Source organism: Rattus norvegicus, chromosome 6 (assembly GCF_021556685.1).
Source record: "Rattus norvegicus strain SHRSP/BbbUtx chromosome 6, alternate assembly SHRSP_T2T, whole genome shotgun sequence".
NCBI lineage: Eukaryota > Metazoa > Chordata > Mammalia > Rodentia > Muridae > Rattus > Rattus norvegicus.
In genome coordinates this window covers 127,108,034-127,135,512 of record NC_141539.1, presented here as the reverse complement: position 1 = coordinate 127,135,512, position 27,479 = coordinate 127,108,034, and the positions used below count along the sequence as shown (strand labels likewise).

Genomic DNA, 27,479 nt, shown 5'->3' with positions numbered 1-27,479 from the left:
AGTAGCTGCAGGAAAGTGCTGTCTGCTGTGTGGGAGGCCCTGGGTTCAGTTCCCAGCACCATAAAACAAAACTAAAAACAAAAGCTTAGAAGAATTGGCTTCTAGTTCTTTTGGTGATAATGGCAAAGCAGGTAAAAGTATAATACATTTAAGAGAAAAGTAAACACCGAGTTCAGGTTTTCTATCTTAATTGGATAATGATAATTGATTAGTAATTGATAATTATCAAGTTCATGTTCAAGTACTTTACAGTTAAGCTGTATTCCTAGCCCTCTTCTTAAAACTGTTTCTAAGGCAGGATTTCTTGTAGCCTAGTCTAGCTTCAAACTTGCTATGTAGCCGAGGATAACTTTTAATTTCCTAGCCTTCTCCTGCTTCAGTCTTCCAAAGTGCTGGGTTGGGAGCCTGGACTGCTGTGCACTGTGGGTTAAACCCAAGCTCTACCAACTGAGCTGCGTCACCGACTGTTTTTGCATGGAGATGGCGTAGCAGTGTTGTTTACGTCTTTGTGTGTGGTGTAGGGTTGGGGTTCTTTTTTATTTTTCTTTTTTTTTTCTTTCTTTCTCTTTTCTTCCTGACTACTGAGGTTAAAGATGTATGCTGCCACATAAAGCTTTAGCTGATACTGCCAGCCTTCAGTTAGAATTCTGCTCAAGAATTCAGAGATTCTATACCCTTTATCACTCTAAATAGGGTCAGATTTTCATTTTCCCCCTCTTAGCGTTAAAGCCATGACCTCTTTTATTGCATATTTCTTTCTAAGATTCATGGGCTATATTCCTGTGTTATCTTATCTAAAAGATTGGACTCATAAATCAAAGTGTTCTTTCAGTCATTTTGTACAGACCACCGCAAAGTAACCACTGATTCATGGCAATTTACAGCCTAAATGCAGCCCTGATCTAAATTACCTAAGTCATCTATGGCTTTCCTAGAAGGAGAGTTCTGAGAAAGCTTTGAATGTGTAAGTCACAGAGCTTCTGTTTATTTCATGTCTGATGATCATAGAGAGTTCTGAGAACTCACTTTACTGTGAAGATGGCGAACTCAGCCCCACTGAGACGCCCATCGCTTTACTTACCCTGGGAGTGGAGTCCTAGTCGTCATGCTGTTTGGTGCATCATCTCACTTTATGGCGTTATGTTTGTATTTCAAATAATAGTCTCACGGTCCAGGCAGTATGGAAGGTCTGGGTTCACTTAATTGATGAGTACTGTTGTTAGGTCATCATTACGCCTTTCAACATTAGGATCTAGAAAGGGCCAATAAGCATTTTAAAAACACTTCCTCTAAAACGTGGATTATAAATCCACAGGAGGAAATCAACCACCTTAAGGCAAGACAGACTGCGCTGCAGGATGAACTGCTCAGACTGCAGGTAGCTGCTCAGTCAGCCCACTCAGGAGCTGCCACCGCACCAGCCGCCACCGCACCAGCTTCGTTCAGCTATGGGATCAGTCATCCCGTGTCAGCCTTCCATGAAGACGACATGGATTTTGGTGATGTGATCTCATCACAACAAGAAATAAACCGCCTATCAAATGAAGTTTCAAGACTTGAATCTGAACTTGGACATTGGAGACATATTGCTCAGGTTGGTAAAATTTGGATGAATTTGTGAAAACTATGAATTAGTAGGAATGCTGGTACTATTTAGGAAGAGAATCTAGTACTAGAAATAATTCTTTTTTTTTTTTTGGGGGGGCTGGGGACTAGAAATAATTCTTAATTAGAAAAATAGAGAAGCTGTATTTGTTTTCTAATGCAGCATTCAGTTTTCTGAGTGGTTTTGGTCAAGTCACTTTTTTCTTTCAGCCTTAGTTTTCTCTTCTGTGTGATACATGGGAAGAATTTAGATAGATAGATAGATAGATAGATAGATAGATAGATAGATAGATAAGATTTAGATAGATTGATAGATCGATTGAGCACTTAAAAAAGGTTCTGAACCCAGACTCAAAAGCCCTGGAGCGCTTGGTTGCTGTGACGGAAGCCTGAGCTTCAAGGCACCGTGGTTTGAAATGGGTTAGATTTTCTCTGATGTCTTATAAGCTCTAATGATGTGTAAAGTCAAATTTTGATCATTAGTATTAAAAATATGCTGTTATGCTGGTGCTAAAGAGATGACTCAGTGGTTAAAAACATTAGTTGCTCTTCTTTAGGGGCCCAGGTTCAATTCCCAGCACCCACATGGCAGATCACTACTGTAACTCTAATTCCAGGGGAATCTGATGTCCTCCTCTGACCTCTATGGGCACTACATGCAGAGATATGCAGGTGCCACACCCATACACATAAAATAAAAATAAATACATCCTTTGAAATACACGTTAAATTGTGTGTTATTTCTCATGTACTAGAAATTCAGTATATGATAGTTTGAGCTGTAAACTTCTTCCGAGAAACCTTTTTCCTGTGTACCAAGCTGTTTGGTTGTTGTTGTCGTTGTTGTCATTTGTTTGTTTTCCCCCTACTTTTAAGACAGGCTTCACTTGTAGCCTTGGCAGGCCTGGAATTCACTTTGTAAACTAAAGTGGTCTGGAACTCATAAAGATCCACCTGTCTCTACCTAGTCTAGGAACAAAGTGTGTGCTTCTATGTCTAGCCATGTCAAGGTTTTATGTATTTATGGAAGGTGTCAGTAGACAATAAGTATTTGGATTTAACTTCCTTGATAAGAGGGGAAAATATAGCATATAAATATATTTGATATTTTAAAAAACAAAATATATGTTGTGAATGCCAGCAAATTATGAAAAGGAAAAATCATTTCAATTAAAATTATTTGTTTGCGGGCTGGAGAGATGGCTCAGTGGTTAAGAGCACTCACTGCTCTCCCAGAGGTCCTGAGTTCAATTCCCAGCAACCACATGGTGGCTCACAACTATCTATAATGGGTTCTGATGCCCTCTTCTGGTGTGTCTGAAGACAGCCACAGTGTACTCACATACATAAAATGGATAAATAAATCTTTAAAAAAAAATTATTTGTTTGCTTATTCCGTGCTGGACTTCTGTAATACTTAGAACCTTAGCTAAGATTGTCTGTTTGTCCATCTCTTCTTTCTGAAGCCAGTGTTTTTAAACTTCATACATAAATAATAACCCAAAGCACTGATAATGGCATAGATCTCCTGTGTGTGTGGAGACTTCAATTTAATGTCTGTTTTACGGTCTCAGGAACTTTAAAGAGGTACCAGGTGATGAGAACCATAGCTTAATTTTTAAAATTTTATTTGTTCCTTTATGGCTATGGGGTAAAGAGGGGTTATATGGACAATCCTCCTTCCCCCCTTTACACACATACTTTGAGGGTTGGTATGAGGTCCACTGCAAGCAAGGCAAGTGCTCTGACACCCAGTTTCATCTTGTTGTCCACCCACTGTCTGTGCTGCTCCCCACCCCCAATTTCCTATGTTGTCCAGGCTAGCATGAACTTGCCATCTTCTGTGCCTGGCCCCTTTGCCTAGCTGCAATTGTTGGCGTGAATGACTGTGCCTGCTCAGTCAGTCATCATTTGACTGGAGAGTTGGAATCTTGGCATCATATGTTCTTTCTTTCAATCTTAGAGCAGCTTTGGTTCAGTAATACGTCATGTAATAAATGTTAATAAAGATAAATGAATGAAGTAGTGTAGAGGGATGATGGGTAAATTTTGATCAAATACAAAATTACGTATGCATGAGAGAAATGGGTTCTGGTCTTGTCTATTAGGAGGACTATGGATCATAGTACTAATGCATATTTCAAAATATCTACAGGAGAGAATTTTGGGTACTGTCAGGACAATAAGCATTTGTGATGATTCTAACTACCCTGCTTTGAACATTACACAGTATGCACATGAATTGGAAATACCACAGTGCACCTCACAAATAGGTGAAATTACTAGGTATCACTTAAAACTTAAAGATAATGAACACTGTACAAATTTAGAACGTTTAATTCTGTGTGTGAGAGTGTGATTATGTGTGTGAGTGTGTGTGAGTGAGTGTGTATGTGTGTGTGTATGAGTGTGTGTCTGTGTGAGTGTATTTGAGTGTGTGTCAGTGTATGTGTGAGTGTGTGTGAGAGTGTGAGTGTGTGTGTGAGTGTGTGAGTGTAAGTGTGTGTGTGAGTGTGTAGATTTGTGCAAGTACATATGAAGGCCAGAAACTTCAGATCCCCTAGAGCTTTAGTTTATAGATAGTTGGGAGCCGCCTGACATGGATGCTGAAATTGGATGAAAGTCCTAGGTGAACATATTCTTAACCATTAAGCCATCTTTCCAGCCCTGACAATTTACAACTTGGAAAGGAACCTAACAGTTGTTCTGGTCAAACTAACGATTATTCTGTACTAAGTCAGAGATCTTATGGATAAAATTGTTTTGTCTTTATTTTGTTTTAAGACAGGGCCTCATGTCTCCCAGGCTGACCTCAAACTTCCTGTATAGTCAAGGATGTTCTTGAACCTCTGACCATCCCGTTCCTGAGTGCTAACATTACAGGTTTTAGGCTTTGCTAGACTCGTAATCAGGAACACCTCAATGCTACACAGTTACCCTCCTACTCACAGAACTACATCCTTGGCCCTGTATAAAATCATATGGATTTACTTACTGGTTTCTTTTGAAACAGGGTGTCACTATATAGTTCTCCATGTTCTGGGATTCACTTTGTAGATCAGGCTGGCCTCGAACTCACAGAGATAAACCTGCCCCTGCCTCCCAAGTTCTGGGATTAAAGGCCTGTGCCACTTTGACCAGCGTAAAATCACTTAAAAAGACTTTTAGTGGCATTAGTCTTAGGGAACTTTCTACCATTTTAGAAAGCTACTCATTTATCCTCATATTCATATTTTGGTTAGCTAGTGAAATATTCTGTTTTTCCATTTATTTTTTAGGTTTATTATGTCCTCAATTATGTAAAGAGTTCTTGAGTGGTGCCTTTTATTTATTATGTAGTAATAAACTAAAGACTTTGAAGAATATATGGAGTTCTTAAAAGGATTATGTCTGGGAAATGCTCTTGTTTTACAAATAATAAACTAAATAAAGTTAGTTTGTGCTTTTGTTAAAAAAAATGAAAATCAGTGTAATTATTTTTTAATCCTCTCTCTCAAAACTAAGGTACAGGGAGCACAAAGCTCTGATCAGACTGAAATCTGCAAACTACAAAATATTATTAAGGTAAGTCACACTGTTGATTGTTGACATCTCCTGCGTCTGATGTCTGTAGACGATGAGGATGGAGGCCAGATCCGCAGGACTTAGTTAGAGTTGACTGTACAGACGGTGAAACGCAGCTCCTCTGTCTTTCAACTGTTGTATCCTTTGCAATAAAATGCATCCAAGAATATTTGCTTTTAAATGTTTCCTCAGTAACCCTAAGTCTGTGTTTTTCTGTCTCACATATTCCCAGCTTGATGACAATGAAAAGGTTTGAACTTAGAGAATATTGACTAGAATGCTTTTACTGCAAGTAACTATTTTACCTCAGTGATAGAATTTGCCCTTTTTTGGGTCAGATTTCTTTTATAAAAAATTCTTGGTTACATATATTATCATGGCAAGAACTGTTTTGAATTGTAGTCAGGTATAGAACTTTTAGTTCTGGTGCTCTGTTACAAGTGTAGATCAGGACCCGGGATGTTTACCAGCAGAGGCAGAGGCAGAGGCAGAGGCAGAGGCAGAGGCAGAGGCACTGCTCTTGGCAGTTTGTGAGTTCAGAACTTCAGAAGGACAATTGAGCAAGAGAATAGCAGCAGAAGGAAAGCCTGAATGGACCGAGTCTGTTGGAGCAAGGTGGTTACTCTCAGAGTTTAGATGATGTGACTTAACGATGCATGTAGCACTCGGACAGCAGGGCTCTGCTGGAAATGTGGACTGTATCCAAAGAATAAGAACATGGCTAGCTGTGCTCATTGCCAGATGTTCACAGTGACCCCACTGCTTTCAAGATCTGAGGTTAGCCAGAGTGCTGGATGTGACGATATGCACCTGTATTCCAAGTCCTAGGGAGGCTATGGCAGGAGGGTCGTCACAACCTCAGGGCAAGCCTGGGCTATGTATCGAGTTCCTGACCAACCAGAGCTATGTAACCAGAAAGACCTGACTGAAAACAACAGCAAAACAAAGGCGGGTTCTTGCTTCAGTATTGAGGGAATATGTCTTAAAGAAAAGGTGTTCTTGGCCACAGGTATAAGGGATTATTTTACCTATGTTGTTCCATTGTGTTCTTGATGTCTTCCCATTAAAAATAGGACAGCTTTTCCAATTCTTAAGGAGGCTGGGCCCATCAGCCTTGTCCTAATTTGGGACTATGGTTGAGTGCTTTTCAGCTTTAAATGTTCAGATAGTCGATTTTAATAATATGGACTTTTAAACAGCGAACTAAAACATTTCTTTTGGATTGCTTATTGATCGTGTACATTCTCAAATTTGTTCCTGTTTTTTAAGGAACTTAAGCAGAACAGAAGTCAGGAAATTGATGACCATCAGCGTGAAATGTCAGTACTGCAGAATGCTCATCAACAGAAACTGACAGAGATAAGTCGTCGGCACCGAGAGGAGCTACGTGACTATGAAGAGCGAATAGAAGAGCTGGAAAACCTGTTACAGCAAGGTTGTGAGTTTACTAACACCACAGATTAGATGATATTGTTCAATGACAAACCTCGCACCATTTATAAATCAGAATACTTTTGTAAACTTAGGCCAAGTTTTATGGAATAAGAAATGACTCATTCTGTTCATTGCTAAGTCTGTAGCAATGCCATGGCTTCCCGTGTCTTTAGACCTGGAAAGCCCGGCACTTTGATAAATAACTACAGTTCATGGATTGCTTTGCATTGTTTGCTGATGACACTACAGCAAAAAAAAAAAAAAAAAAAAAAAAGAGAGAGAGAGATATTTTCACTTGGTTTCAAACTCAAATATATAGACTTTAGTGGTTCAAATGAAGTATTTGACTTTTTATTTATTTAAAGTTATAGTAATTTAACTTTTTAAGTTGTTCAAGTTCTAAACGCTCTTATCTATATTGCATATAGCAAGCAATTTACTTTTTGGAACTTGGTATTTGATTCCTCTTTTGTTTTCTTTTTGTTTTAGGAGGCTCAGGAGTTACGGTAACCGATCACTCTAAAGTGTACGAGATGCAAAACACTATTCAGAGCCTACAGATGGAAAGAGTAGAGTCTTCCAGAAAGATCGAAGACCTTGAGAATAAAATAAAAGAGATACATAAAAGATTGTCTTCTGCAGAACATGACCGGGAAGTCTGCAAAAAAGAACAAGAACGGCTAGAAATGGAAAAGAGACAGATGGCTGAGCAGTGCGAGCGCTTGAAACTGGACTGCAGGGAAGCCCAGCAGAGTGCTCTGAGGCAGACTGATGCTGTGACGGAGGATGAGAGGAGCCTCTCACAGAGCGCCTCAGTCGCAGAGGTCTTGAGACTGCAGCAAGCTTTGACCGGTATAAAATGTTTGGAACTTACATTGGTGTTTCTTGGCACATTGGGTCTTTTTAGAGACAAGCACTTGAATAATTGCATGTTTTATGGAAATTAAGTTTATAGAAATGATTATGTAATTTGAGTAGAATTGTAGGGTTTGGATTCAGCACCAAGTACTTGTCTGCTAGTAAGGGGTAGGATTAACAGGAGGTCTCTTGGCCTCCCTTCCTTATTCCCTTAGGTATTTACATAGAAGTTAGTGATGTGGAAAGCCAGGCAGATTGCTGACAAGAGTTTATGGGTATAGCGATTTATAGGGGTTGGTCTGTTTCTTTAATGTAGACAGAACTGAATACTGTCTGTAGCTAGTCAGAGCCAGGACTCTTCCGTCAGAGAGAGTAGCATTCCATCAGCAAAATGCGGTGTTACACTTTGAAGTGACCTGGAATAGGAGTAAAGACTTGAGTAGTAGGAGCCATAGATAGCCTTCTGTTCTTTAAATACTAGTACAAAAAATGAGTATTAAATGAAATAGACGAAGCACCAGCATTCACTCATAGTAGGAAAATAGTGGGAGGGAGCTCCTCAGCTGGAAAGATGCATTTTATTGTGCATTTGTCCGAGTTAATTAAACTCTGTATGAACTCATTCATTCCTGCTCTGAAAGTGTCCAGTTCTGTGTGCTTGTGTACCCATACCTGTGTCCTACATGCTAGTCTATCATGAGCTCCTGACCCACATGGCCAAATCTATATATAACATGGATTTTCAACCTAAAATTAAATTTAGAGTAAGATTATCTTCTCTCCCTTCCTTGCATTCCTTCCCTAACTTTTGGGAAGAAGAGTTCTGGAAGTCAACCGTGTTGTGTAGTTTTTAGTTCCTTGATTTTGTCCTACGTGAGTGATATTCAGGACTGCATCCCCAAGGACCAGGGCTGCTTAGGTGCTTCAGCACTGCGAGCTGCCCCTGGGGCAAAGGGAAGGCAGTTCAGTGGGGGATCTGCTGGGTTAGAAGTGTGTTTTCTTACCTCACTGAGTTTGGTTAACGTGGAGCCGGTCTCCTAGTCCTTCTTTCCCATTTCTAGAACCAGGGAATTACTTCAGTCAGGAAATCATTGCTTCTTTGCTGAGTTAACTGTTACAGCTCTCTTAATGGAGTAAGTAGAAAAATGGTTAAGAACAAGAGAGTTGGGGCCTGGAGAGGTGACTCAGTTGTTGAGGGGAGGTTGAGGCTTTGTATCTCATCATCCAAATGTCAAGCTGAGCGTTCTGTGCGATCCTATAACCTGAGCTCTGAGGGGGTGGAAACAGGAGGATTGCTGCCTGCTAGCCTGGCCTAGAAACATGAGTCTGGGTGCAGGAAGAGACCCCGCTTCAAAAGACTACTAGATGGGTGGGGAGCGACAGGGGGAGACACAAAACACCCTCTCTTGGCCTGTGAACAAGCGCACAGATACACTCAGACATGCAAATCACTCTCCAAAACCCTAGAAGGTTGGGTTAGGTGATAGGATTTTCTTCCTTGTAGGGATGGAGTAGTCGTAGTCGCATGGGCTCTGTGAATTACTGTCGTCTGCTGACCGTCCTTTTGAGCAGCATCTGTTCCCAAGTGAGTGTTAGAAAAGGATTGGCTGTTTAGTCTCTGGTTTCTGTTATTCTTTAGCCCATGCTTTTTTCTTTCTATTCTGCAGCTAGAATAAGATTTTAGAAATGCAGTTAGTCCCCTACTTGATAGTACTTTATGGCTTTATGGGAACATGAAGATGAAGTCTGAGCTTCGTTAGTTGGACATGACTTGTCTGGTCTTCTAGTCTGTATCCACTTCCTCCGTTCTTCCCATCCCCCAGCTTTGTAACGGTAGTGGTAATGGACTCTGTGGTTCCTTCACCCAGTATTGTCTTAGTTCTTTCTTTCTCCTTGTATTTGCTGCATCGTCTGGACAGTGTGCCTAGTCTTTCTTTGGCCAACTAATAGTACATTGACTCCGTGGAGGTCTTCCCTGCACTGAGAAGAGGAGGGGACCTGCGCTGCCTCTGGCTGGGCCTCTTTGTTGCTTCCCAGTTCTTGACTGGATGCTTGTCCTTCTTGCCCTCATAGAGGCCATGCTTACCATTTGATGCTGTATGCAATCGTGTTTACTTGTTTCTACCACAATTCTATTCAGAAGTGTAAGCTCATACAGAGCAGGACATGAAGGTTTTTTTTTATCTGTTTGTCTAACACTGGCTTTGTCATAAATGCTAATTTGTCTGGGAATGAGTGGTAGTGAATTGCTTCAGCTTCTCTCATGTTACTCTGTCTCTGGGCTCCTCTTCCAGAACCTTTTTTTCTCTATGGATCTAGATGTAGTACATTTACTACTAAATCACTTTATCTAAAGTGATTAGATAATTATACTATTATGGTATACATTTTTACTTACTGCTTTTTTTTTTTTTTTTTTTTAAAGATTTATTTTATTTGTTATATATAAGTACACTGTAGCTGTCTCCAGATACACCAGAAGGGGGCATCAGATCTCTTTACAGATGGTTGTGAGCCACCAAGTGGTTGCTGGGAATTGAACTCATGACCTCTGGAAGAGCAGTCGGGTGCTCTTAACCGCTGAGCCATCTCTCCAGCCCTACTTACTGCTTTTTAAGGTTTTCTTTTTTGGTTGTGTTTTTTTTGTTTTAAATAACAACCGTAGGCCTTATTCTATTCAAACTAATGGGTTGTGTTTTGAGACATAATCGATAGTATTTTTATCAGGACAGAAAATGCCTCATCCAGAGCACAGTGACAATTCTTACACTTTCCTAAAGCATTGGATCTTTGCATGGTTTTAAGCTTATAACTTACTCGTTAGGATCATAATAGAAATAGAAAATGGCAGAGTGTTTTTTATTTCAAACTGTCAACCTGCTTGCTAGTTGTATCTGTAAATATACTTCGTTTGCTGCACCTCCGAGTTTAATGTGGGAAGCAATTATTCAAGTATTCTAAGTAATGTCAGGCTCATTCATTGTTTTTACAGATGCTGAAAATGAAGTAAAGAGACTAAGTAGTTTAAACCAGGTAACTTCCTGTTACGGAGAATGTGCTGGGCATTGTTTACTAAGAGAGTTTTGATTCTTTGTGTTCGTTTATCTTTTGTTTTCTCACAAATTCATGTAAATGTATCCTAGGAACTTTAGTAACTTGTGCTTATTTATTAATAGCAAATTTTTGCATTATAAATTGATATCTTTGCTATGTAATTGGTAAAGGTATATTGTTGCAGAGGGTGTGACAGTGTAGACAGTAACCAGATACTATATCAGATGTTCCATAAAACTTCCTGTGTGTGTGTGTGTGTGTGTGTGTGTGTGTGTGTGCACGTGTGGAGGTTGTGTGTACGTGTGTGTATGTACATGTGTAGAGGTCAGGATAATCTGAGGAGTCTCTTCTTCCAGCTTTCCATGGGTTCCTGCTGTCAGACTAGCATTGCCAGCCAGGCTTACACAGCAGATGCCTGCACTTGCGCAGTCGTCACCAGCCTGTACATTAGTTTAAATTACTCTGTAAACACACATTGATTTGCTTTTGGTTTTTTGTTTGTTTTATTTTTTTTTGATTTTTCAAGACAGGATTTTACTATGTAGCTTTGGATATCCTAAGTAGGATAGGCTGTAGACTAGGCTGGCCCCAAACTCTGCCTGCCTGGGGCCTTCTAAGCGCTGGTATTAAAGGAGTGCGCCACTACTGCCTGGCTTTTTTTTTTTTTTTTTAAAGATTTATTTATTCATTTATTATATATAAGTACACTGTAGCTGTCTTCAGATACACCAGAAGAGGACATCAGATCTCTTTACAGATGGTTGTGAGCCACCATGTGGTTGCTGGGAATTGAACTCAGGACCTCTGGAAGAGCAATCGGGTGCTCTTAACCGCTGAGCCATCTCTCCAGCCCCCCCCCCTTTTTTTTAATGTAATAAATACTCTATAAAAATGTCTAAAATGATGGACTGATTCTAAAATGTCCAACCGAATTATTTTAGTCTTTAGGTGCTACTAAAGATATACTGAGTAGAATTGCACAATTATGTAGCCAGATTGCTTTCTTGTAAACTTAACATTCTGTTATCTGAAAATACTACTTTAAAATTTTTATAGGATACCAATCTTGCCGAAGACAATCAGAAACTTCAAATGTGTGTCCAAACTTTAGAAAAAGAGAAGTCTCTTTTGAGTCAAGAAAAGGTAGGTGCTGTTAAGATGGGGTAGAATTAAAATGGTGTGTGTCATAGGTCACAGCTAAGGGTCAGTTTCTGTGAAAGTGGGATGTTTAGTGACAGAGTCCTCAGAGCTCATTGATATGTTTGCCGAGCCAGGCTGGAGTAGCTGGGCAAGGTTCAGAGTATGAGAGGCTGGCCCAAGTGTACATGCAAACAGAAGCCAGTGGGCGTGCCGATATGAGCAGAGGAGAAATGGTTTCCGAAGAGTCTACAGCAGCACCTACATAGGTAGGTGAAGAGCCATCTTGGTAGACAGGAGTAAGAATAGTTTTGCTGTTAGAAATGGAATTGTTTTTATATGTTAGTAGCAAAGGTGGAAGAGAGTGCTATAATACACTGATGGGGAGAAGCACTATGTTTGTATCTATGTGTAATACACTGACAGGGAGAAGCACTATGTTTGTGTCTTGGGAATTAATTCCTTGTCAGTGGCAGATACTTTGATAGAGGGCAGCCAGAAACTGAGTTAAAGTCTAGAATTTGAACTCAGTTTAAATTGTGAATTCTTTAAAGTAATATGTATTTATGGGTGAATGTATTCAGTAATAATACATGCTAAAAACTTATGCCTTTGTGACATGGCCCCTTTTCCAGGGACAGTCTATGTTAAAAATTCCTAGAATACTTTTCATTGAAATATCAATACATGTCTTGCTTTCATGTATATTCTCAGAAAACACCGATGTGACCGTGCTGCATACACCGTTTTTACATTCCTAAACATTGCAGTTTCAGCTTCTTTTCACATCAGGTGTAGGCAGTGCTCTGAGAGGCGTGATGGGCCTTTTAGTTCTAAGTTGTTTGTGTACAGCCTGGACGTGTGAGATCTTTCCTGCCGTTCTGTCTGTCCATGGGATGGCAGCAGTGACTCGCTGTGTGCGTTATTGCTGTGTGCGTGCTTCTGCTGGTTTTGTTCTCACCAAGTCCTGCTTCTTATCTAACTGGCTCGAGTACATGTAAGGTTGGAGACCTCTTAGATGCTGAAGGGCCTGCTGACTCTTCTTCCATTTTCAGTTTTCTGAGAACTGTTTCTCCTTTGTGATCTTAGTGTTCATTGTAACGCTTCCCTAAACTGTGCTTGTTAGCCACTTAGTAATGCCAGATACGTGTGCTCCTCTGATCAACCTGAAGCAAATTACTTGTGGTTCTTCCAAATGGACAAATAACTGGAGGAAGATTTTAAAAAATACATTCTTCCTTTTCTTTCTTCCTTTGTTATAATTTACATATTCTCGTTTTGTGTGTGAGTGTTTTATAATTTACGTATTCTCATTTTGTGTGTGAGTGTTTTGCCTGCGTGCAGTTTGTATACCACATGCATGTTTGGTGCCTATTGAGGCCAAAAAGATCAGATGCCTGGAGACTGCAGTTACAGGCTGTAGTGACAGGTGACAGCATTGGGAGCCAAGCTCAAATCCCCTATAAGAGCGAGCGAGGCCTCTTACCTGCTCACCTGTCTGTCCCCATCATCCTCCTTTTTGTTACTGTTTTTTTTTTTTTTTTTTTTGAGATAAGATCTCACTCTGTATCCTAGACTGTCTTGTCCTGTTATTTGCTATGTAGCCTGTCCCCCTGCCTAGCCCCATCAGTACTGGGGTAACAGCCATGAGCCCCTGCATCTGGCTCAGAATTATTGTTTAGATTGGAAGGAAATGAGAAAGGTAATAGAGATACTCTCATACAATTTTATAGGCCTCTTTTCGTGAAATTATTATGTTCTTTAAAGGAAATTGAGATTATTTCTTACAAAGTAGATCCTAAAAAAGTTCAATTTAAGATGGGTTTATATCGGTACAAAATTTATAGCAGATGTAATTGTCAGAACAAGTGTTGAGTCATATAGAAGTCATTTTTTAGGTTTTCAAGGAAAGCATTAGTATGGGGTGACTATTAATGCATGTGTAGGTGTGTTTAGTAATGCTGGCTTGTGAGAAGGGAACCTGGTCTACTTGCTCAGAAGGTAAAGGAAGCAGAGGGGTACATTGTCAGTTAAGAGAAAGTTTTGTATTTCAGCAGAATCAAATTGTTAGTAAGTTCCTTTAATGAGAAAGGATGCCTTTTATTTTCTAATTAGAGCTAATAGTCCGATTAAGTACTGTTCTTTTTTTTTCATTTTTATTCAGTCTGCCTGGGTATTAGAGAATGGAAATAAAAAGCTGGGAGGTTGGGGACTTTTAATAAAATTGAGTGTGGTCAGCATGGGGTTAAGAGCGATAGCCATCGGGGTGGACTAGGAAAGGCTCTGACTAAGAACGATGGTCCTCTGCAAAGAAGGTGGACACAGCTGTAGAAAGGTTCTGAATGGAGCTGTAATAAAACTGAAGGCCGAAGGCTGTGGCATGTTCCAGTACAAAGGACTTAGGAGAAATGACCCAGCATGTGTGTTTATGTCTGTATGCTCGGTCTCTTGAGGTCTCTTCTTGAATGACGGTATGTGCTGCTTTCCCTGTCCTTGTACTTTAAGGAAGAGCTTCAAACATCACTTTCCAGGCTGAGCCATGAATACGAAGTCATTAAAAGTACAGCTACAAGGGACTCAGATTTGTCTTCTCAAGTACATGACTTAAAACATAACCTGGAGGCGAAGGAGCAAGAGTTGAACCAGAGTATTCATGAGAATGAGATCCTCATGGCTGAATTGGAAGAACTGGACAAGCAGAACCAAGAGGCTACTAAGGTAACAGTGCGTTCCATATGATGCGGCCTGAGGGGCACACTCCACAGTTTGTCGTCTGGGTGCTCAACTATTAGATAGAGACAACATTTTGTGGTTTCATAATTTATTCGTGTATGATCTAATGAGGGACTTACCGCTGTCTTTAAAGTGCTAGTTAGTACAGTGTGTTTGGATTTGCAGAACACCTCATTTGCAGCCATTCAACTCTGAGTTAGGAGGTGTGAACAAGTTAGCATGGCTTTGTGAATGCTATACACAGACAGGCAGCAGCCGTGGGCTACTGTTTGTTGAAGCCTGCTCTTGTGTTTAAAAGTTGGAAACAGAATATGTATGGTGTTTAAAAAAGCTAGAGTCCTTTTTGATTTTAGATTCTTACCCCTAAAATAATATAATTGATTTTTTTGTAAATTATTTGTGAGACATGGTGGGATAGAAAGTTGTTTTTAAGTAGATTAAAGTTATCAGATTATTATTCTATTATATATGAAATTTTATAAAATTTACTTTTAGGCTCTAGCATGAGAAAATGTCACAAAGTTACTGTGTAATTAATTTTTCTTTCAGCATGTGATTTTGATAAAAGAGCAGCTATCAAAACAGCAGAGTGAAGGAGATAGTGTGATCAAGAGACTGAAAGAAGAGCTGGATGATGAAAAGAAGAGAACCCATCAGCTTGAGGATGATAAAATGAACATTATTAAAGAGTTAAACGTACAGAAAGAAAAGCTGACTCACAGTGAACAGGTCCTAAGTGATTTACAGTTAACCAAGCAGAAGCTTGAAGGTAAAGTAGAAGATTTAGTAGATCAGCTAAGTAAATCAGAGAAAAATAATTTCGACATTCAGAAGGAGAACCGTGAACTGAGGGAACATATCAGACAAAATGAAGAGGAGCTGTCCACAGTCAGGAGTGAGTTAACTCAGTCTCAAACCCAGGGCTCCAACAGTAACTTGAAGGATGACTTACTCAGAGAAAAGGAGACTGAAGTTCAAAGCTTAAAGCAAAATCTTTCAGAAATAGTACAGCTCAATGAACATTTAAAGCAAGTTGCTTTTGATCTCAGAATAGAAAATGAAAAGTTGGTTGTAGCATGTGAAGATGTGAGAAATCAGCTGGAAGAATCTGTTGCCGGCAACAACCAGATTTCTCTGGAAAAAGCTGCCATCCTGGAATGGGAAAAGGCACAGCTAGAAGCAGAACCGTGTCGAGCTGAAAAGAGGCTGTTGGAAGAAGGGAGGAAGTACAGGCAGACTGTCCAGGGACCGTCCAGCACACACAGCCCGGATGCCTCTGCCTTACAGTTGGAACAGGAGCGATTAATTCAGCTCAATCAAGAAAAAGACTTTGAAATAGCAGAACTCAAAAAGAGTATCGAGCAAATGGATACTGATCATAAACAAACCAAGGAGACTTTGTCATCTAGTTTAGAAGAGCAGAAACAATTGGCCCAACTTATAAATGAGAAAGAAATTTGTATCGTGAAACTTAAAGAAAAAAGTTCAGAACTGCAGAGGGAATTAGATAGATGTTCTCAGGCCTTAAGGAAAAACGAGACTTTAAGGCAAACCATAGAAGAAAAGGATAGAAGTCTAGGATCCATGAAAGAAGAGAACAATCACCTGCAGGAGGAGCTCGAGCGGCTGCGGGAGCAGCAGAGTCGGGCTGTGCCCGTGCCTGAGCCTAGAACTCTTGACAGCACCACGGAGCTCGAATCTGAGCTGTCTCAGCTACACACAATCAAGGATCATCTGGAAGAAGAAATTAAACATCACCAGAAAATGATTGAAGATCAAAACCAGAATAAGATGCAGCTGCTTCAGTCTCTCCAGGAGCAGAAGAAAGCAATGGATGAGTTTAAGTACCAGCATGAACAGATGAGCATCACACACTCACGGCTCTTTTTGGAGAAAGATGAGGAAATTAAGAACTTGCAGAAAACAATTGAACAAATAAAAGCCCAGCTGCAGGAAGAAAGGCAGGACAGTCAAACAGAGAATTCTGATATTTTCCAAGAAACAAAAGTTCAGAGCCTCAACATAGAAATTGGAAGTGAAAAGCATGATCTATCTAAAGCCGAGACGGAGAGGTTAGTGAAGGGGATAAAAGAGAGGGAGCTGGAGATCAAGCTTCTGAATGAGAAGAATATCTCTTTAACCAAGCAGATTGACCAGCTGTCCAAAGACGAGGTCGGCAAGCTCACTCAGATTATCCAGCAGAAGGACGTGGAGATACAAGCTCTTCATGCCAGGATCTCCTCGGCGTCCTACTCTCAGGATGTTGTGTACCTTCAGCAGCAGGTGCAGGCATATGCTATGGAAAGAGAGAAAGTCATGGTGGTTTTGAGTGAGAAGACGAGGGAAAATAGCAAGCTAAAATCAGAGTATCATAAGATGATCGATATTCTTAGTGCCAAAGAAGCAGCCCTTATTAAGTTGCAAGACGAGAATAAAAAAATGTCCACTAGGTTTGAAAGTAGTGGTCAAGATATGTTTAAAGAAACTATTCAGAATTTATCCCGGATCATCCGAGAAAAGGACATCGAGATAGACGCACTGAGTCAGAAGTGCCAGACCCTGCTGACAGTCCTGCAGACTTCTGGCACGGGTAGCGAGGTTGGAGGGGTTAACAGCAACCAGTTTGAAGAGCTCTTACAGGAGCGGGATAAACTGAAGCAGCAGGTGAAGAAAATGGAGGAGTGGAAACAGCAAGTGATGACCACCGTGCAGAACATGCAGCACGAGTCCGCTCAGCTCCAGGAAGAGCTTCACCAACTTCAGGCACAGGTTTCGGTTGACAGTGATAACAACACTAAGCTGCAGGTGAACTACACAGGCCTGATCCAGAGTTACGAGCAGAATGAAACCAAGCTCAAGAACTTTGGGCAGGAATTGGCACAAGTTCAGCACAGCATAGGGCAGCTTTGTACTACCAAGGACCTGCTTTTAGGAAAACTCGACAGTATGTCACCCCAGCTCTCTCCTGGCTCATCACTCACCACTCAGGCAGCAGAGCCTCTTAAAGCAAGCCAGTGTTCTGGGCCACATGAGTCCTCTCACTTGCTTCAGCAAGAAGTAGATGATCTGAGAAAATCCCTGCAGGAAAAGGATGCCACAATTAGAACACTCCAGGAAAATAACCACAGACTGTCTGACTCCATGGCTGCTTCCTCGGAGGGAGAAAGAAAAGAGCATGAGCAAACCGATTCAGAAGTTAAGCAGCTAAAGGAGAAGCAAGAGGTTTTACAAAACTTACTCAAGGAAAAAGACCTCTTAATCAAAGCCAAAAGTGACCAATTACATTCTTCAAATGAGAATTTTGCTAACAAAGTGAGTGAAAATGAGCTTCTGAGGCAGGCAGTGACAAATTTGAAGGAGAGAATATTGATTTTAGAAATGGACATTTCTAAATTAAAAGGGGAAAATGAAAAAGTAATAGAAGCATCCAAGGGGAAGGAAACAGAATACCAGGCGTTACAAGAGACCAACATGAAGTTTTCCATGATGTTACGAGAAAAGGAGTTTGAATGCCATTCGATGAGAGAGAAGGCACTTGCCTTTGAGCAACTACTGAAAGAAAAAGAACAGGTATGTTTTTATGAAATATGTAGAAATGTGAGGCTAAAGGAGCCTTTGGGATATGCTGTTTTTCATGCTGTTTCTGAGGGGGACTAATTCTGTTCACTTAGTAATATTAATTTTAGGATATTTTGGTTTGCATGCAGTTTCTTCAGACATTTAGAAAAATTTCTTCCAAATTACTAGATATTTTTAAGTCTTTTGGTAGTAGATTAATCCTTCATCGATTCCTAAGTATAAACAGATTCGGTGGCGAATAACATTTTCCCTATAATAGAAGTGAGTTACCAGAGTGTTTCTTAAGGGGATGGTAGGGATCAACCCCAGGACATCGTGCACTAGGAAAACATTCTACCTACAAGCTGTTTCCTTGGCCCATCACAGTGAAATTCTGAAGTCATTTTAATTACATTTCAGGCATATTTCATTAGGTTTTAGAGATGGCCAACATTTTAGAGATTCCTGTAGTAAAGGACCGTGAGCTGTAGTAAAGGACCATGAACTGTGGTAAAGGACCATGAGCTGTGGTAAAGCTGCTTTTACATTGTGACTTCTGTGTGCGTATATTTGTATATGTATGAGAAAAACTAAAGTGTGAGAAACCCCAAATTATCCATGTAATGTGTGATAAACTATTAGAGAAATATGCTGGGTAACCCATTAACTTGACTTTACATAGCATTTATTTGTTTATTGTGTGGCTGTGCTCCTGGCACAGTGAACACGTGGAAGTCAGAGATATCTTTAGAAGGTTGGTTCTCCTCTACCATGTGAGTTCCTCAGACCAAACTCAAGCCATTAGGCTTTGCTGCCTTTCCTCACTGAGCCCTCTGGCTGGCTCTACATGGACTCTAGTGGATCTATCCCCAATGTGAAAGGTGTCTGCAGTGAGAAGTTAGTTCCTTAGAGTGAGCTCTGCTGTGATAGAACTTTCCCTCCCTTCTCAGCAGGTGATATTGGGATGTTTTGGTTGTTTATTCACTCAAAATGGAGGCTCATAGCAGTTAACTATAAAGTGTCAGTTCACTGGCTTCTCTGCTCACCTCAAGCTCCTTTACTAAGCGGACTTTATTAGCTTTTTACAGTGTAGTGAGAACTGAAGATTTATTATAATCTGTAAGTACTGTATATAGCACGTCTTTGGAGTTACTTTTTAGTGTGAGTTCTGTACTTTGGTAGAAAACATTTGGAAAGGAGACACCATGTTCAACCACAGTTTATTTTTTTTTCTTTTGGCTGTGCTGGGGTTGAACTTCAGTCCTCATGCTTACTAGGGAGGCAGTGTGCCACTCACTTAATCCCCAATCCAGCATCTGCTTCTTCAACATGTATGTGCTGCTAGGGTTGACTTGTTTTGTCAGTTACGTTTTTCTGTAAGAGTCCTGAGTTTTCTGATCAAAAGGTCCATGCGCTGTGCAGACATGATGGTCCGTCGCAGCCTAGCACTTGGGAGATGGAGGCAGGAGGGTCAGGCGTCAGCCTCCACTGCCTTATAAGCTAACCTAGGTCTTTCAGATCTCATCTTCAATGGTACTGGCCTGTACCGGTTTATAATTGCCTTATAGGTCTTAAAGCATGAACCTTCCCGCTGGTCTTTGACTGAGAGTGGGTGCATACCTTACGGTTCTAAGAGCATAACTGGGAGGTGGGTCAGTGATGTCTCTAGTTCTTCAGGTGCTTTTTTAAGTGCAGTGTTGGCATTTGGTGCCATTTCCTTCTGCTGTATTGACATCTATAGATCTAAGTTAATGCAGATTATACTGAAGATCTACATTCTACATTAAATATTTTATTACTTAATATTTAGGTTATACTAAGTACAGTATAATCTAAATAATTTCGGGAGGGATTTTCTTATGTAATTTAAAGTTACCTTTTTTAACCTATACAGTTGTGCAGCTTTAGTCAAAAATCAGAAATTGTCTAAAGTCTGAGGCTTTTTGATGGCCGACCTGATGGTGTGACACCTCACTGGTTTATGTATGATTACCTCCTCCTCTCCTGAGTTGTCCCCTGAGCCTTAGGTGCAGATTGTGTTACGGATAAGTTAATTCCGTATGGACACCTCATGCCAGCTTGTCCTCTTTATTTTGACTAGTTGTAAATTCTTACAATCATCTCTACCTGCCCCCAAAATAAGCTTCCTGGATGAGGGGTGAGATTGGTTATTATCTGTGGGTCTACATATGTTTTTAGAATGGATTTAGAAATTAAACCAGTTTAGTCAAGTGGGAATAGTGGATTCTCTTTTAGAGTCGGTGACCCCACGAGCCACAGATACTTGGCTAGGTTTAGACTCCCAGGAGTGAATTCCCTAGTAATCTGTCGGTTACTCCCAATATCCAGGTGACATGCATTTAGTATTATTTATTTGTCCTTCCTCCCCCTCCTCTCTTTTTCTATGTTACCCTCTCAAATTAAAAGTCCCCCCATATATTTCTTCCATTTTCCCCTTTATATTGCCCATGTCCTAATATTTTAAAATGTTTCTTTCATTTTTCTGTCTTTAGTTTTTTGCTTTTCAAGTACTAGGGATTGAACCTAGGGCCTCCCTATACGTGTTAGGCACGGTTTTCATCACTAAGCCAGATTCCCAGACCCCTGGAAAACCTTTTTTGGGGGTGGGGTTCTTGAGATAGAGCCTCATTACATAATTCTGGCTTGCCTAGAATTTACTGTGTAACCTCGAAGGCCTTGAACTAGCCTCTGCTGGGATTAAAGGCATGTACCTCCATACATGGCTCCTTTTAAAACATTTCTAGTGAACATTTCTCTTAGCATAGCTTTGGGTGTATAGACAAGTCGTGGAGACTGTAAAGAGAATTTTAATCTACTTAAGACAGGGCTTCTCTGTGGAGCCCTGGATGTCCTGGCCTGGCTTTGTAGACCAGGCTGACCAGACACTTGCCTCTGCCTTCTGAGTGCTGGGTCTAAAGACAGGAGCCACTCCCACCTGGTGCAGCTCATCTTAGTATCTTGTGTGTGTCAGTGGTCGGTACAGCCTGTGAAGCAGCATTGCAGCAGGAGCTGAAGCTCGGCTTGTTGGGATTCTACAGTTCTCATCACTTGTCCTTGCTGCAGGATGCTGGGTAGTGTAGGGCACCACACCATATGTAGATGTCACATCTCCTTCATTGTCTCTCAGAGTGTCTTTGGATTTTGTTGACTTTGTTACTGCTAAATATATTTTAAAATTATTTAATGAAGAAAATGTCTTTTTGAAAAATCTATTATTCTTTAAAGCTAAAGTTGTTTCTTTCCAAAAGGGCAAGGCTGGGGAGCTAAATCAACTTTTAAATGCAGTTAAATCAATGCAGGAGAAGACAGTTACATTTCAACAGGAAAGAGACCAAGTTATGTTGGCCCTGAAACAGAAGCAAATGGAAACCAGTACCCTGCAGAATGAGGTATATTTTAGTGACTCAGACTGTATGTTTAGCAACCGTTAACAAGGCAAATGTTCTCTCTTCCTGTGATGTGCTGCAGTAGGGTTTTAATTTCCCTAGGGCACAGTATAATTTAGTTTTTAAAAGGCAAAACTGTGATATGTGCCTCTCATATAAGGAAATTATTTCACTCATAAAGTATGAAGAAAATGAGATTTACTGAAAAGGTACTCTGCCATAAGAGCCCAATGTTTCTGTGTAATTCCGTTTCCTTTACAAACCCACACAGATGAGACCTTGGAGAAGTAAAGCTTCCATAGGAATCTTTAATGTAATTTGGGGAGAAGTTTTCCCTGCATAAACATAGTTTGCAGTGTGTGGTATTAGTATAATAATGCATTATTATATAATATATAACATAATTAATGTTAATAATAATTATGCTTGTTATAATTAAGTAAAACATGTTTTATATAATTAAAATACGTTGATTAAAATAATTATATTTAAATAAATGTTATAATTAACAATTATAGTAATATAGGTAAAGTATACTAATACGTTAACATAATATGGAAAAAATGATATTTTGTGGGGATTTGCATTGCATAGAAGGAAAGTAAAGAGAGCTCCTCTCCCTAGGTTCAACGTTTACGAGACAAAGAAGCCCGGTTAAACCAGGAACTACAGAGATTGCGCGACCACCTCTTAGAGTCAGAAGACTCTCATACCCGGGAAGCTCTGGCTGCAGAAGATAGAGAGGCTAAACTGAGGAAGAAGGTCTCGGTGTTGGAGGAAAAGCTAGTTTCATCCTCCAATGCAATGGAAAATGCAAGGTGAGTTTATCCTTTTGGCATGAGCTTTAACTGGTCATTTGTTGAGCTTCATGCTCAGTAAACATTTTTCTTCTATTCGTTCATTTTTCACAAAAGTCGTTGTCTCCATTTTACAGATGAAGAGTCTTAGGGTGAAGCGGTGTAAAAACTTGCTCCAGGCACACAGTGTGGGTCTCATGAGGATCTAGCACTCAAACTTCCTGCCACTTAACCCGTCTTAATAAATACTGTCACTTGTCATTTTAGGGGAATGGTCCTGAAATACAGGCAGGTTTTATTGGCTCTGCCCAGTTCCCCAAAAGGTAATTTAATCATGAGGTTTTACTTTCCAGCAGACAAAGCTGATGGCATGTGAATGCTGTTCATGGAAGTGGGTGGGCAGTGACAGGTCGGAGGCATGGTAGCTGGAGGAGCCACCCTGTGGCTCATTAGAAGCTTACCGTGATTATGTCCCTTCTTAAGTAAAGTTCTCTTTTCCCTCAGTGTAAAGATGTGATATTTATGCTTGGTTTTGTTTTTGAGACAGGGTCTCACCGACTCACACTGAGCTTCTCCTGCCTCTGTTTCCCAAGGGCTAGCATTACTGTCATACCCGACTGCACCCTACAAGAATGTTACATTTTAGAAAAAGCACAGAAGTGAAAAAGACATAGAGCAGAGCTCCATTCACCCAAGGTCATTCTGTGTACTGGTTTATGCCTTTATTTGTATTTATTTGTATATATTCTGTCTCTTTAAGAGCAAAAATGAGATCATTTTATTACTGCTGTTTTGTGACCTTTTTAGTGCTACGTAGTATGTCACTCTGCAGTGAGTCATATATTTCTGCAACAGTAGTTTATGGCAGCATAGCACAGCATTAATCTGCTTACTCGTTTAATGCTAGACAAGCTGTTTGTAGCTTACACGTGTCATGTGCATGCAGGGCATCGGTTTCCCTGGAGTTGGACTTAGTTGTGAGCTGTCTGGTGTGGCTAGTAGCAGTCACACTCAGGTCCTCTTAATCACTCTGTCTAGCCCTGGAGTGTTTTAACTCTGAGTATAACTAAGAGCGTTGTTGTGAAACCTGAAAATATCCTTTCTGTGTTGACATTAGAATATTTTCTAAGTGTAAATATTGGAAGTGGACCTTGTAGGTCAAGGGCATTTTAAAACATTGGAGATTGTGTTATTAAGTGAACTTTTAGAAAATTGTGTTCACTTATATTTCTAAGTGGAGTTATAATGTATCTCCCCCTGTTTTACTGTGCTCAGTGCTGGGCTGATATGAGGAGATAGTAGATAGATTTGTCTTCAAAGAATGTGTAAGTAGAGATAGCACATACGTGATAGACTATTATGCTTTCGGATTTAGATGGAAAAACATATCTCATATGGAAATGAAAACAAGTGGTCATTTATACATAGGTAGAAATGCCAAGACACCTCAGGCTATCACAGTATGTACTAAAATCCCTTCCTGCAGTTTCCAGGCCCATTATTTCCCCAGCACCTTTGGTCTCTATCCATTTTATTCACCATTGGTATAAACTTTCAAGATAAACATCTTCAAGCAAAGCTGGGGTCTTATCTGACCAGCCTGTGTCACTCAGTCCCCAAATACTATCTTCCTATTTCTTTTTTCCTCCTTTTTTTTTTTCCTTCATGTTTTGACCAAAGGATGGACCTGACTCTCTTAAGAGATTTTCTGTGACTCTCACCTATTTTTCAAATTCTGTCCCCTTCAGAGTGTTATTTAGTACCCTGGCCCTTCCATCTAAAACCAAACCCTGTTGTGATGTCTTTTTTCTGAACATGTACAGTGCTTTGAGTCTTTGATGGTCTTTATATTACACTTAGTGTATAGACAATTGTCTCATGTCTTAACCTATCCTATTAAAAAAAATAACAAATTCACTTGTGTCTAAAAATGATGCTGTTAAACCTCTGTTCTTCCCACAACATATATTAAACATAGATTAAATAGACAGTAGATTTTTGTCATATGAGAAAATCCAATCTGTAAGCCACATTATATCTTCATGAGTATTTAAAACTCATGCATCCTTATAACCATGCTTTGACTTGCTAACTGGTCAAGTCGAATGAATAAAAAATCCAGGGACATTTTGGGGACAGTTTAGGTCTTAGTTTATCTCTTTTCCACAAGAGGGTGCTGTTGGGTAAAATGTCTTCCAAGTGAGAGTTGCTTTTAATTGATTTACTCTTGAGTAAGGGTTTAATGGGATATTAAATATTCATAGAGACCATTGTGGTATTCTAAAAGTAATCGTCATTGGGCAAATACACACCCCAAAGGTAAGATAAAAGCCAGGTCAGGTATGGTAGTGTGTGCCTTTAATCCCAGCACTTCCCAGGCAAGTAGAGTTTGAGGCCAGCCAAAGACTGCATAATGAAACTGCCTCAGAATTAACAAAAACAGATAAATTAATCAATTAGCTTTTAAAAAGACGTCAGTCAGAACAGGAGCTGTGATAGTCAGTGTTTCCAGCCTGATAGAATGTATTATCTTCCAGGTAGGCGACAGGCCTCCGAGCAGGCGTGGGAAATTATGCAGAGAGAGTAATTGAGGTGGGAAGGCCTGTGTCTCCCATGGGCAGCACCTTTCTGTGGTCTGGGGCCCTGGACTGAGTCAAAGGGGGAAAGCAAGCTAAGCATAATTGTTATTGCTGTCTGTTTCTTGACTGTGGACTCTTGCCTCTCTGACTTCTCCACTATGTTGGACTGTGTCCTCAAACTGTGAGCCAAGTAAGATCTCTTAAGTTGCTTCTTGTCATGTGCTTGGTCACAGTAATGAAGAAAGCAACAGCTGCAGTTACCCGTGAGTAAGTCTCTTGGGACCTCTGGAGAGCTCTGGAGATGTGATAGGCTTCTGTGTGTCCCGTAGACAGAAGAAAGTTTAAAGAAAAAGACTGGCAATCAGAGCAGTTTGTCAGTGGAGGTTATTGGAAAGGTATAGGTTCACCATGGTTGCATATGTGAGGTGCAAAATGGTGTCATTAGACTCCCTTCCTCATTAGGGCTGAAGCTGATAAAGTGATGTGAAAGTCCCTACAGATTTGAATTTATGATAAATTATACTATGGAAGTCTAGAAACTTGAAAGTTGTAATCTACTTATAAAAATTTTTTTTTTGCTGTAGTTTCTTATTTAGCCTAATGTTTAATCTGTAAAAGAATCATTGTTTGTTGAGAGTCAGATTCACAGGATGATTGACAGGAACAGGTCAGAGTGACTCTGGCAGGTTTTTGTTTGTGAATTAACCTGATTTGGCAAATGTAGGGAAGGTCAAGCTGAAGAAGTGTGGGTTTCAGCTTCTAAAACTAGGCAAAGCCCTGGAGATGGATGGAGAGGGCTGCATGGTGGGAGGGTGGGGAGATGGATGGGTAGAGGGGTGCATGGTGGGAGGGTGGGGAGATGGATGGGTAGAGGGGTGCATGGTGGGAGGGTGGGGAGATGGATGGGTAGAGGGGTGCATGGTGGGAGGGTGGGGAGATGGATGGGTAGAGGGGTGCATGGTGGGAGGGTGGGGAGATGGATGGGTAGAGGGGTGCATGGTGGGTCGGTGGGGAGATGGATGGGTAGAGGGGTGCATGGTGGGTCGGTGGGGAGATGGATGGGTAGAGGGGTGCATGGTGGGAGGGTGGGGAGATGGATGGGTAGAGGGGTGCATGGTGGGAGGGTGGGGAGATGGATGGGTAAAGGGGTGCATGGTGGGGGTGGTGGTGGTGCTTCTGTAGCTGTGTGAATGGACATGACACCTCCAAGCTATGCACTTGATAGGGAATATGCAGCAGACGTTGGGTTTTACCCCAGTTTTTAAAATTTAGAGAACTGTTTTTCTGTCTTGCTACATTTGCACTAAAATACCTTGCAGTCTAACAAGAATTTAATGTATTAAGATGTAGGGAAAGCATTTTGTTGTTGTTGTTATATTTGTAGTTAAATTATTTAAATAAATGAAGCAGTTTGCCTTTATTTGTTTATGTGAAGTCATCAAGCCAGTGTCCAAGTAGAGTCTTTGCAAGAGCAACTGAACATGGTCTCCAAGCAAAGAGATGAGACTGCCCTGCAGCTTTCTGTCTCTCAGGAACAAGTAAAGCAGTATGCTATGTCACTGACCAACCTGCAGATGGTTCTCGAGCACTTCCAGCAAGGTATGCTACTTACATGCTTGACATCTGAGTAAAGAAAAGTTGTGGTTATGGTAACTTTGCCTTACTTGAATATGAAGGTAGGCATAGGAAATCCGTAGTTGGTTACTGACTTATTAAGAGTAAGGGTAAGTCAGCACCACCAAGTTAATTCATGCTCCTTTCATGATTAAAACTATCATACTTTTTTAAAGTTTTAGTATCTCATCACTAATTACAATGGAGTTAAGGAGTTATAGAAGTAAATACGATGGAGAATCAAGTGATAGAGGAGGACGTACAGGCTGGTGAGTTGGCTCAGTGAGTAGGTGCTTGCTGCCAGGAGAGAACCCATTCTTACAAGTTCTCTGAGCTCCACACGTACACTGTGGTCTGAATGCATGCAGACATACACAGGAAGTAAAGTAAACATTTGTTAAGTGGCCAGGTGTGGTGGCACACAACTTTAATACTCACACTAGGCTAACAGCCAGCAGGTTTCTGTGAGTTCTAAACAAGCCTGGTCTACATAGAGAGTTCCAGGACAGCCAGGGCTTCATAGAGAGACCCTGTCTTAAAAATCTCAAAAAACAAAAATGAAGGAAAAAGTTTAAAAGAAGAGCACACAAAGAATAGATGGTGTGCGTACAGAGGATTGTTAGAGTTTTGAAGCCCCCTTTGAGTATTAGTCATCGTGATTACTGTCCTTTGAAATATTAACTTGTTCTTAATTGTTCATTTGTTCTCTGAGGTGGCTACAAGTAGAAAATACTGTTTTAGGGACAGAGTAACAGAGACTAGAATGTTTTTATGCTGAGAGCCAAGTATCTTTGGATTACCTGTTTCTGATCACTGACCCATCAGTTTGTTCATCTACTACATCTAGTCACTGTTAGCTGGGTTAACTGCTGGTTTGATGGGGAGGATAGAGCAGAGGATATTTTTGTGCCTAATGAAACTTTAATTTGTACTTATGTGATCCTTTAGGACTGCACATTTAGTTGAAATCTTTAAATTCCTTGCATCCTGCCAGATGTGGGAGTCCACACCTTTAATCCTAGCACTTAGGAGACAAAGGCAGGTGACTCTGAGTTACACAGATACAGGCAGGGCTACATAGTGGGACAAAAAAACAACCCCAAAACAAACAAACAAACAAACAAACAAACAAACACAAA

At 40.5% G+C, this 27,479-nt stretch overlaps 1 protein-coding gene across 3 annotated transcripts in view; it reads left to right on the top strand.

Moving 5' to 3' along the window:
* Positions 1-27,479, top strand: part of Trip11 (thyroid hormone receptor interactor 11) — a 68,361-nt gene that overhangs the window by 9,655 nt on the left and 31,227 nt on the right. For all 3 annotated transcript variants that reach the window (XM_087553439.1, XM_087553438.1, NM_001412193.2), the window contains 11 exon segments: positions 1,316-1,594; positions 5,110-5,169; positions 6,439-6,604; positions 7,093-7,455; positions 10,454-10,494; positions 11,572-11,658; positions 14,158-14,370; positions 14,935-17,955; positions 21,213-21,353; positions 21,975-22,168; positions 26,162-26,325. In XM_087553439.1, the coding sequence (XP_087409565.1) occupies positions 1,316-1,594; positions 5,110-5,169; positions 6,439-6,604; positions 7,093-7,455; positions 10,454-10,494; positions 11,572-11,658; positions 14,158-14,370; positions 14,935-17,955; positions 21,213-21,353; positions 21,975-22,168; positions 26,162-26,325 (4,729 nt within the window).